Genomic DNA, 12,487 nt, shown 5'->3' on the forward strand with positions numbered 1-12,487 from the left:
AAAGATGACCCAAACCCCAGCCAGAAACAGACTAAGATAAATGGGGATTAGGCGGTCTATATATGGACTGAATATTATATCTAAATTTCCCCGAGGAATCAAAAGATATTTCTTTTGAGTCAGGAACAAAAGTACAAGGGATCATACAACATGCAGGTATAGGGTCAATCAGACATGAGATAACTCCAAGAGACAAATTTAAGGTACGTAGACCTAAATTTGACACTAACACATGCAAATATAATGAAGAATTTAAAATGATATTATTAGAGGTAGGGAGAGATTAAAAAACATGTATCTGAGAATGAAGAAGGGGAGCCTGAATACCTCCACCTCTCTATGGGATCCCTTTCTTCATCCCATGCTTGTGGAGATTTGGTAGAAATAGGACCCGAATGCCTTTGAGTAGATCCTTATCGTTGCTAATGAGAGTCCTTTTCTATACCCAAACCGCCACTACGATTCGACAAAAACTCCTTTCCCTAACCACCTCGACCCCCACAATGATTTTACAATAATGGACATTCTCCGAATATGTGGCCAATTTCATGGCATCGTCGACAACGAAAGGGGATGCCTTCAAAATCCAACTTTTGATTGTGGATGAAACTTTTGTAATGAAGGATCAAATTGGCCACAAGCCCTTCCCTAGTATCCAGGAAAACCAGAACCCTCACAAAATACATTTTCCCTGTCTCAAAATATGACCTACCAAAGTCCAAAAACTTTCCCAAATCATCACCAATGCATCGAAATATATCTTCCGTCCATAAATGTAAAGACAAACCCGACATCCTATTCTAGATTGACCCAACACCCAACAGCTCCCTTTCCGGGTTGAAAAGAGGAGACCATCTCTTCAAATGGATCGATGCTAGCTCAATGTTCCAACGACTGTTTAAGACCCAACATACCTATTTCGCATTACTGAATTTTAGGGAAAACCAATGATGAGATAACATGCAGATCTCTAGAAGGGTAGTCAAGATTGGACCCCAAGTCTCGTGCCCCCATTTCCTCAAACGTGCAGATGAGTATTTTTTCCCCTGAACTCTTCCCACCAAAACCCTCTTCATCATGTCCATAACCTCATCAAATTTTAGATCGCCCCCAAGAATCAACTTCCTATCTCTCTCCCTCACTTTTGCGCTCTTGGACTTCTTTCCCTTCCTTGAGTACCCTCCTTAGAGCCAGGACCACCCTCTGAAGCATTGGAATGACTATTCAAATGGCCCAACAATTGCCCACCCTCCCAAATTCCAAGGCCGAGTGGATCTACCCCTAAAGAAGAGAACCCCCCCCTGGTCGGTTTTGATTAACTAGGCCACATCTAGAAAAACCTTCTGGGGTATAGTATAAGTCGCAAAGCCAACCTCAACATCCACCTCAAAGGTATAATTAGGGTTTATATTTGGGCTTCCATACAATCTCAAAAACACTTACCTACCTGAATGAAAAACCATAACTTGGATAGATTGTGATATACATCCTTCGGAAAATGATAAAGCTTCCAGGGAGATGCCTGCAATATTAACGATTCCATCTTGTGGTAAAGGCCATCCTTGGTCTACCTGCTGCGCCTGAAAGGGAACTTCCCGAAATCCTAATTCCAATACTGTCTGAGCTAGGGCATGATTTGGGAACTCATATGAAACCCCAGGGCTATTTGAAAAGGGTCTATAAAGTGCCAAGTTTGAAGATCCAACTGTCTCAATTAGTTTGTCCACCTGGAGCTGAGGTGGAGAATTCATCCAAATTGAAACATTTGCAAACAAGTTTGAAGAATAATCGATTGCATCTTCCTCCATGCTGGCAAATACTCAAAATGGGAAACAAAGTCGAACACTACAGTAACTGTTACAGGAATCCACTAGACCGTCAGACCTTGGAAGGTAAGAGCTGCCGACTACTCGCTAGACAGGAAGATAAACCCTAGGGAGTGCGAAGAAACCAATGCCACCTTGCAGGAATGAAAGTCTAAACCCTTATACCCTATCTTGATTGTCGAAAATAACTCTAGCCAAAACACGTCTCTTGCGGTAGCCCAAACCGTGAGTTTACGCATTGTAGAGCCATTACATTTTTTCCATGTTGCAAGAAAGACAATTGTCATTATAAGGTTAGCAAGAATTAAAATCATAGATTTAGAAGTTAGCGACATGGTTTAAAAAACCTTTTAATAAGGATAGCCATATAAATTAAATGACTAGTAAATGTCTATAGGCATCAAAACACTTACTTCATACTACATATCACATTATCAAAATTAAAAACAAATCATCAAAGTTAAATAATTATAACTTTATTTTAAATAATAATAATAATTATTATTAATTATAAAAATATTGTATAAATTAAGCATATTAAACATATATAAAAACATGTAACAAATTTATTTTATTTTATTTATTTATTTATTTTAATGGAGATTCACCACTTGGTAGATCTAGAATTAAGATAGATCTGGAATTAAGATGGATCCAGGCTAGTTATATATATATATAAAATTTATGTAAGCTAAATCCCTACCATCCATTTAATAATTATCCATAATTAAATTAAAATTTTAGAAGCCCTATTATAAAATAGACATGTCTGGCATAATAACATAAATAACTATATGGGCCTGCACTATACTCCCTAAAACTTTTTGTGCTTGGCTAAGAGCTCATCTTCCTAGGAAGTAAGGAAACATGTTAACGACCCAAGATCGCCCAAAGACATCCGCCTAGAGACATCTGATAGGAGTGAAAACATGCCCCCTTATTCCAGGTGGCGTGGTTTTCCTTGAATAAGGGTGATGAGGTAGCCCGCAATCGTGGATAACAACTAGAGATAACTGTCCTCATTGCTGGTTTGACAACTAAATTATGATAGGTTTTCCCACCTGTGAAAAAAATAAATAAATAACTGGTAGGAGTGAAAGCATGCCCCCTTATTCCAGGTGGCGTGGTTTTCCTTGAATAAGGATGATGAGGTAGCCCGCATTCATGGATAACAACTAGAGATAACTGTCCTCACTGCTGGTTTGACAACTAAATTATGATAGATTTTCCCACCTGTAAAAAAAAAAAACTATCTGTAAAAAGAAAAGATAAATAACTATAAATCTCCATACATAAATTCAAATAATTTAAAAAATTTAATCACAATCTTTTATTAAAAAATTACAACTAAATATATTAATTTTTGATTAAATCTCAAATATACCGTTAATATTTATATAAAAACTTTAAAATAAATCACTCTTTTTTAATCGATATAAACCCATCTAAACATAATAATAATTACACAAAATGTTAAATACTACACGTAGGAATGTACCCATTCCAATTCAACAAATACTTGAATTTCCAAGGTATACAACTGCCCAATTAATACAAAACCCATATATTTATTTAATAATAAATAATACAACATTTCAATTTAAATAAAATTACTTAATTATTTAATAAGAAATAATACACCATTTAAAAATAGATGACAGTTTAAGATGAGAACGAGGTTTCCGGGTGTACTAATGCTCTATATGTTTTACTGGACTTGGTAGTCAACTGGATACCATTCTATTTTACTCTCTTCTACACAATTCAACTTCCAAGAAAACTCTTATGATTTGTTTTTTTCTTAAAATCATTTATTAATCACAGGGAGACCAAAACCGAGCGGAATCGCATTATGAAAATTTCACGTCCAACCCAATGGAAACTGCCCACGTGGAAGCCAAGTCAAAAGCATTAAACAATGCACAAACCAAACACAGAAAACGTGCTCCGGCTGCGTGCTGGGCCTTGCCTTTATACTCCCCTTCCTTATACTGTTAAATTGCTTTGCCTTGCCTCCCTTCTCCACTTTTTATTCCTATTTTCGCTGTCCGAAGGCAGGAAGGAAGTTGGTTGGTCGGTTCGTTCCATGGGAGGCAGAAGCCGGGAGCCAGAAAACAATAGCAATGGCGCCAATTGTGCCCTCCTTCCATTGTCTCATATATACCCTCACACTCGCAATCTCCATATCATCGAATTCTGTCCGAATTTTTGGCCTAAAAGCTAGCTAGGGTTTGCTTATTCAGCTTTCGTTCTTGCAGAGCAAATTATATGAATTTCGCATAGTGGAGTCTTCACGTTGCACACTGTTTGCTGTGGTCCTTGAGTGTCCCTGGTTGAAAGGTCCTGGGGATTGGGCAGGTTTCTGAGGACTCTAGGGCCTTTTGCGTGGCCTTCTCGGCGTTTTATGAGAAGAGCCGACGGGATTGGGCGCCGTTCTGTTGATAGAGTTTCTTGAATATTAGTATTTTAAATTGACCGCGTTTGCTGAATTTGTGACCGACCGGGGTTCGATTTTCATGCCTGTCGTTACGGATAACCGCGGCGACCATATGGATTTCCACTATCTTCAGGTTTGAGCCTCCAATCCCACTCTTTCGCTTTTGCATTTTATTTCCAACTGCTTCAAATAGTGTACATTTTTGTGTTAATGTAATCCTACCCTTCTCGGTAGTTTTTTTCTATTTACAATATTATTCTTGAATGGGATTGCGGGATTACGAATTGAATATGCGCACTGCTGGTTTTTTAAAAAAGTTTTTTGCCATAATATTTGCCCGAAGTGGCAACAATTGAACTAAAGTTGGATTCCCATCCACAATTTTTAACGCACTTGACGACCCACTTTAAGAGGTTATGTTTTACGCCTTGCCATTTCTTTCAACTGAAGCTTAATTAATTCCTATTTATCATAACTGTGAGCTGGTGCTTGTTGGGATTATTAATTAGTGATACATGATTTTTTTCCATCAGTCGATGCTGTGCACCTTAACTAGATCGTCTGCCCAGACTGTGCCCCATCCTGAGTAGGTTTGCTATGGTTATAAATTTTAGCATGAAATAATAAAACGTAGGCAGGTTATGCCTTACGTCCATCTCAAATGATCTCAAGTCAAATCAGTTTAATGTGTAGAGTTATCATGCCATTTTTCCCTGAACATTAGAGGTTCTTTCGGTTTAGAATCTGCCAGTGGGAGGTATCTATTCTGCCAAAGTTGCGTAGGACTTGCACCTCACCCAACTGCTTGAAGAAGAAAAATGCCAACACAGTGAGATGGTTTCTAAGGGGCTACACGTGTCTGTGGGTGATTTTAAGTTTCGGCCTTTGGGGGGTGTATGAAACACCCCTGCTTCACCATATAACCAAGCCCCCATTGATGGTTTGCAAAGTTTTAAAACTTTCTACGAAACATGCATAACACAAAATTACTGCACTTAGTTCTAACTCAGGTTACTTACTAATATTTACAAGCTGTAGAGTCACTTAACATAGGCAGATCGATGAACATGACTAACTTTGCACAGCTAGTGCTGATTTAAAGTTTCTTGCATAGAATTCTGAAAGGTTTCTTTTAAGTTTGAGCTATCTTTGAGTAAGTGCGAGAGAATTCTGAAATGTAGAATAGTTTCTGCTTTTGTGAGCCCATGCTTTTCACATGGACATCACCATACTGCAATAGCTTGTGGGAAATGGTCCTCATCCAGATTTTTTAGGTGCGAAAAATATCCTTTACAAGTGGATTTGTTGCTTTATTTTAATCATTAATATTTTTTTTCACTAAAATTTTATCGAACATGAAAATCAAATAAACCAATGGATTGAACTTTTGAAGTCAATCTGGCTGGTTCATGAACTTACTCTTCATAGTTTAACAATGTGAAAATGTTAACAACAATGAATAAGCTTCTAAATTATGTGTAATATGTGCTGACAAATTAATACTTCAACTAAATGTGGTCCTAAAATATTGCTTATTGCCTGCTTGCGGTACCTTATCTAGTTGGAATACTCACTAACAACAACTCAACTGTTTACCAAATCACACTTTCCTCTGCCCTTTGGTTTATGGAGACTATGTTACCAGATCAAGGTTCTGCATTTCAGTTGATCAGATCCAGATTTGTTTCCTATATTGAATTGTAGGACGAGCTACTCAGGATCAATGTTTCATAGGGATGCATATTGTAGTGTTGGGGGCTCGATCCCCATGCTTCCCATGCCCTCGAGATGGGTTGGCACTTGCTTAAACGTTTCACCACCCCCCCCCCCCCCCCCCAATTTGCGAAACTTGCAAAAAATATCACCATTGTGTGGGACCCATTTCACAAAATGAGAGGCTTCTAGGTGTTACTCCCCCAAAGCCCCCAATGCTCCCTTCACCCCGAAAAGCAAGATGACTAGGTGCCCCCCACATGATTTTTGTTTAGAAAACCCCAAAACTTAAAAAAAACATAAAGAAAGTAAAAAGAACTATACAAGAAAAGAATCCATTGAATTCACGTGGGATTAAGGTTCTCACAGTGTAGAGCAAAGATGGAGCATTTTTTGGGGTGGGAGCACCATTTTCTAAAAATCCTTAGGAGCATATTGTCTCAAGAGTGTTTATATATATATATAGATGTTAAAAAAACATGCAGAATATATGAAAACATGCATATTTGTACATTGGTGAAGATAGAAATGGTGTCCATGGTATATTAATGATTAATGATTTGAGCATCAATCATCTAGAATCTAGATTATATAAATTACAAACAAACTTACAAATTTTTAAGCCATATAATAGAAAGTAGAAAATTAACTTATGGAATGAAATAGGTTTTTTAGCAATTGTCAACAATAACATGACTAAATAGTTATGTTTAGAAAATAGGCCATATGCACACCTAAATATGAAGACCGAAAGTTCCAAAACAATAAACTGAAAACTAGTTGATAAACACATCTTTATAGAAGAAGTGTTCCCCAATTGTGAAAGCACCTGTGTTGCCAAATGTTGTAGTTGTGGGATAGCACTGTAATGCATGTTCCACTACCCCTTGACAAGCGACGTTCCACCACTCCTTGACAAGCGATGTTCCACCATTGATTGTATCGAGATCCTCATTAAATCCTTCATTCTCTACCTCTTGTCCAACTTTTACGTCTACCTCAATCTTCTAAAGACATTAGTTGGCACCACCCAATTTTGATGAAATTGCCTAATCCAATTTTTAAAATATGGTAGAAAAAGCTTAACATGCCTGATCAATGATTTTGGTTTGAGTGAAGGGTAAATTTTTGCTTAAGGCCATGACGAAGGAGTTCAATAATCAACACAATCAATGATAGGATATATATAACGCTTGGCGACTCTTGATTAAATGCCAATCACATACCCTTATAGAAACCAATGAAAATTTTACAATCCTATCAATCCTGAAAACTGATAAGTCTGTTGAATTTTGAATGGGATATGAAATTATACTTTCTCCATATGAAGTTTGATGAGGTTAGAACCACTCTCAAACATCCTTAAACAATCAATGGTAATGTAAAAAATCTAAGTAAAAGGATTTTACTTTAAGAATTTGATGTTACCATTAGGGAGCATGGAGGGAGTGCGGTTGCAAGATTTGAGAGTGTCCTTGGGAGCATCGTGCTCCCAAATTGGTAGGGAGAATGCCCAAAAGATTTGGAGATTTGCAATATTCCCCCTCTTAAACTTGACTCGGGATATTCACTAACCCCTCAATGTTTATTTGCTTGGTTTTTCTGAGAATAACAATATGCCCCCTATCACCTAGGTCTATGTCTAGAATTTAGTGGAGAACCATCAAACTAAGGGTATGCATTCCTAGATAGCAATAACGTGATGGTTTGGACTCGAGGGAGCGGGGTTGGGGCTGGAACCCTAGCTGCCCCTCCTCGTGTTCATGCCTCCACATCGCTTGTTTTCATTGCTTTCTTCTCCTTGCTGATGCTGCTGCGTGTTCGTGGTGCCTTTGATGCGGTGTATTGAATGTTCGGGGTTTCGTCGCCGTTCGTTTGTTGTCGTCGTCCATGGCTTCTGTTTGTTGCACTTGTGGGTTGCCGACTTGGTGGAGGCTATCGGTTGTTTTGGGCCTTCTGGCCATGTTTTTTATTCCAGGGTTTACTTTTGTGCGGAGGTTGTCGACGTTGCTCCATTTGGTCTCTTCTGGTGATGTGCTTGGGTGCGACCTCCACCCTATTCATGCTGTCGTTGAACGAGCCCATTTCTTTTGGTGCTGTGGTTGCGGTCGTCCACTTGAAGTTTGCTGCGGGATCTGCAGGGATTTTCTTGCCCTGGTTTTTTTGCAGCCCAGTTCTGGGCCTGGTTGTAGGGGTTTTGTCCTCTCTGGTTTTCATTGTTGGCGGGTCTTTGTGCCCTTTTTTGTATTTCCTAGGGTTCCTTGATTTGTGCCTTAATCATAGGAGCCATAACGAGTTTCTTCTTTGGCATGCTTGAGCTCCTAAAAAATAGGTGTCTGGGATGAGGTATGAAGCAATTAACCAATGTGTTAAAATAAAAGGTCGAGTTAATTTGTCTTCTAGTGTGAGTTGTATTGGGAATAGGACGAAGAGTTGAGTTAGTGTTAAGAAATTGTAGCAAGAAAGGCTAAATTTGATTTGTGCCTCAGTCAAATTTAGTAATTCGATTTTCCACATCAGCAGGATGACTTGGATTGCGGTTAACTTGTGTGACATGGCTTTGTCTACCAGTTTACTTAGTAAATTCGAGTTATAGGCTAGAAGTAGAGTTGTGCATGTAATGATTGCTAAAGTTTAGCAATCTAGTTCAGTTATTTTCAGTTTGATTTAGTTAACTGAACTCAAGTACATAGTTGAGTCAGTTGAAGGTCAATTGAGTAGTAAAACTGTTGTTAACTCAGTGATCTCTTAGTTAAACTAGTTAATCAACTTAAAATAGTCCAGACATGCTTGGAATTCAAATTGCCTAGTTGGAGTGGAGGAAAATTCACATTGTAATTATCAATTGCATACTAGTTGAGTGTACATGCTTGGCAGTTAAGCAGGTGAATCATTCCTTGGGAATTGTGCAAGTAAAGAGGAGAAAATTCCTATCTTTTAGGAGCTAATTTCCTCTAGGACTGCGAAATGAAATAGGAGCAAGCTGGGGCCTTGAATTGGCTAAGTGTTGGCCTGCGCAGGACAATGAGCTGGAGAACAATTTTATAGTGCAGGTTGTGCTTCAGGATCGAAGAAAGACATTGTAATAGTTTCTCATTCTCATCTGATTAATGAAAAGCAGCGAAGGGGTTTTTCCCAGTTGGGTTCCCCTGTAAAATCATTGTGTTCTTGTGGTTTTGATGGTTGCATGTCATTGCATGTGTTTCTAAATTGTGATTTCCATTCCGCAGAATAGTAGAGGAAATTTGTAATCTCTTGTTTTTAGTTTGAATTCATCAGTAGTAGCAAATTTCTATTAATTTCTACATGGTATCAGAGCAAAAATCACACTAGAAACTAGTCTATATATCCTCTCCTTCAGAGATTTCGATTTGCAGATTCAATGAAGCAATTTTCTTTTGTGCGGGAAAATGTCTTTCAACAGATTGAGATTGGAGTATGCCCTTGATTGAACCTCGAATTTCATAGCCTGGAAGGACATGATGGAAGCAGTTCATGATGATAATGGTGTGTTGGAGTACACCAAAACCAATATCCCAAAGCCAGTAGTATCAGATGCACAATTAGTTCTGTGCAAGAAGGATACCACAAAAGCCAGGAGGATCATCTTGGAGGGTGTGAGAGACCACATAATCTCTAATTTACATGGCATGGAGAGTCCCTTTGCTATGTGGAAGACCCTCATTGAGCTATTCGAAAATGGTAAGATGTTAGGAAATTGGCATTGAGGGACAAGTTTAGAAACATTTGCATGCAGAAAAATCAGACCATTCCACATTACCTCTCTAGATTCACTCAGTGTCGAGATGAGCTTGGAGGAGTTGGAGAAAATATTCCCTCTTCGGAACTAGTGAGCCTAGCTCTCCTAGGCCTTCCAAAATCTTGGCACAACTACCAGGACTCTGTAAATGGAAGGGACAAATTGCCAAATTGGGAGAGACTTTGGTCCGATTTGGTGCAGGAAGAAATGTGGCAGAACAATAGAGATGGAGTAACCTCCAAAGTTTTGAGGAGGAAGAGAATTTTGCCTTGGCTGGGAAGGGAAAGAAAGCTAAGGGCAAGAAGGCTCAAAGCAAACCAGAGTCTAGCTAGAACAATGGCAAGAAGGATCTAAGCAAGATAAAATGTTTTCATTGCCACGAATTCGAGCACTATGCAACAAAGTGTCTGCATAAGAAGTCTAACAAGAAGCCTTTAGGAGGAGCAGGAGGTGAAGCACTTGCCTCACAATTCAAATTAGACTTCACCCTGATTGCATGCATGGTGAGCACTGTGATGGGGAGTGTGTGGTATCTAGATTCAGGTACCTCGTTCCATACGACGGGATGCAAAGAATTCTTCAGTAGCCTATAGGAGAAGGATCTTCAGATGCACATAGAACTTGGGGATGATGGGCGATACAATACCAAAGGGATTGGTACGGTTACCTTTAAGAGGGAGTCGAGCTCCCATCTTTATCTGAAAGATGTCATGTATGTACTCGGGCTAAAGAAGAACCTGATCTCTGTAGTTGTATTGGAGGATAGAGGCTATGATGTTGTTTTCAGTAAGGGGAAAGCCTTTTTGAGACATGTAGTTATTGGGTAGGTGAAATAGATTGGAGTTCGAGTGAATAATCTCTAAAAACTTGGGGTGGAAGCTTGCGCTGCACAGAGTAACAAGGCGAAAAATGTGCAGAGTCAAGATGTTGTAGAACTCTGGCATAGGGGTATGGGACTCTTGCACCATGGGGCCTTAAAAATCATGCAACAGATCACCACCGGTCTCCTGAAATGCACCCTTGACTAGCATGATGTCTGCAAGGGATGCATATTGGGGAAATATGTCAAATCCACCTTCCAGGGCCGAGATAGCAAAGCGGGAGCAATCTTGGAGCAAGTCCACTTTGATGTATGTGGACCATTTTCTACAACCTCTACAAAAAAACATAGGTATTATGTAATTTTTGTTGATGACTTTTCAAGAAAATGCTGGATCTTCTTCATGCGGAAGAAGGATGAAGTTTTCTCAAAATTTGTTGAATTCAAAGCATTGGTTGAAAAGGAGACTGGTCAAAAATTGAAAGCTCTGAGAAGTGATAATGGAGGAGAATATGTTTCTAACACTGTCAAGGACTTTTGTGCTAAAGAGGGTATTAGAAGAGAATGGATAACACCCCATAGCCCACAACAAAATGGGGTGGCTGGGAGGAAGAACAGGAGCATAGTGGGAGCAACAAGAGCCATGTTGCATGATCAGGGGTCGCCATTACATCTATGGGCAGGAGCATGCAACATCGTAGTTTATTTGCAGAACAAGAACCCTCATACAATACTTGGTATGATCACACTTGAAGATGCTTTCTCTTGGAGGAAGCCAGATGTTTCTCATTTCAGAATTTTTGGAGCTACTGTGTATTGTCATGTTTCCAAGGATAGCAGGAAGAAACTTGACCCTACAACTGAGATGGGAGTCTTTGTAGGATACACAGAGACACCTCATAACTATAGGGTGTATTTGCCCTCACTCAGGGTGACAGTAGTGAGGAGAGATTTTGATGAGGAGAAGGCTGTGAGATGCCTTTTAGAGCGAGAGTTGAGTATCCCACTGGAGGAGGAGCTTCTAGCTCCAAAGGAGGAGCCTCATGCAAAGCTTTAGGATGTTGTGGAGCAGCCACATGCAGAGGAGTAGACAGGAGGCCGAGTGGAGGAAGAGAACCAAAGAGGTTGATAGATTGCTGCAAGATGCTAGGGAGCATGTGGGAGCTCCTACATCCTTGCGCAGACAGAGGAGGTCACCAAACAGATACATTGGGTATATGGCTCTCATGACAAAACTCATTGAGTTAGAGCCTTCTTCATTTGAGGAAGCAGTTTCTCAACCAATGTGGGTTGATGCCATGGTGGAGGAGTATGACTCCATCATGAAGAACAATGTATGGGAGTTGGTGCCGAGACCAAAGAACAAGTTAGTGGTTGGTTCCAGATGGATTTACAACTTGACGCATGTAGCTGATGGGAGCATCAAGAAATACAATGCCAAATTTGTGGCCAAAGGCTTCTCTCAGGGAGAGGGAGTGGACTATGAGCAAACATTTGTCTCAATGGCAAGATATTCCTCGATCAGAACCATTCTAGCATTAGCTACGCAGATGGGGTGGAAGATCCATTAGATGGATGTGAAGACCACCTTTCTCAATGGTGTTGTTGAGGAAGAAATTTACATAGAGCATCCAGAGGGATTTGAGACATATGACAGGGAGACACATGTGTGTAGACTCAGGAGAGCCCTATATGGTCTCAAACAAGCGCCTCGAGCATGGTACACTTGGATTGACACATATCTTAGTGGATTGGGCTTCACCAAAAGTGAAGCAGATGCCAATCTCTATCACATTGTGGTAGATGACAAGTTGCTTATCTTGGTTTTGTATGTTGATGACTTGATACTTACAGGGGATGAGCAGTTGATCTGCTCTTGCAAAGAGGACCTTGCAAGAGAATTTGAGATGAAAGACATGGGCTTGATGCAT

At 39.6% G+C, this 12,487-nt stretch overlaps 1 protein-coding gene across 4 annotated transcripts in view; it reads left to right on the forward strand.

Annotated features, from left to right (window-relative positions):
• The first annotated feature begins 3,785 nt into the window (after positions 1-3,785).
• LOC149262587 (uncharacterized) overlaps positions 3,786-12,487 on the forward strand; it is a 331,558-nt gene continuing 322,856 nt past the window's right edge. For 3 of the 4 annotated variants that reach the window (XR_016259169.1, XM_089424931.1, XM_089424932.1), the window contains exon 1: positions 3,786-4,396. Coding sequence is in view for 3 of the 4 variants with exons in the window: in XM_089424931.1 (XP_089281057.1) it covers positions 4,343-4,396 (54 nt within the window). In the remaining variant the exon portion in view is untranslated. The remainder of the gene's footprint in view (positions 4,397-12,487) is intronic. The other variant, XM_089424928.1, reaches the window with a different exon arrangement.

The sequence above is a fragment of the Pinus tabuliformis genome, chromosome 6 (assembly GCF_031772625.1).
Source record: "Pinus tabuliformis cultivar Carrire ecotype Pingquan chromosome 6, CPIR1, whole genome shotgun sequence".
Classification (NCBI taxonomy): Eukaryota; Viridiplantae; Streptophyta; class Pinopsida; order Pinales; family Pinaceae; genus Pinus; species Pinus tabuliformis.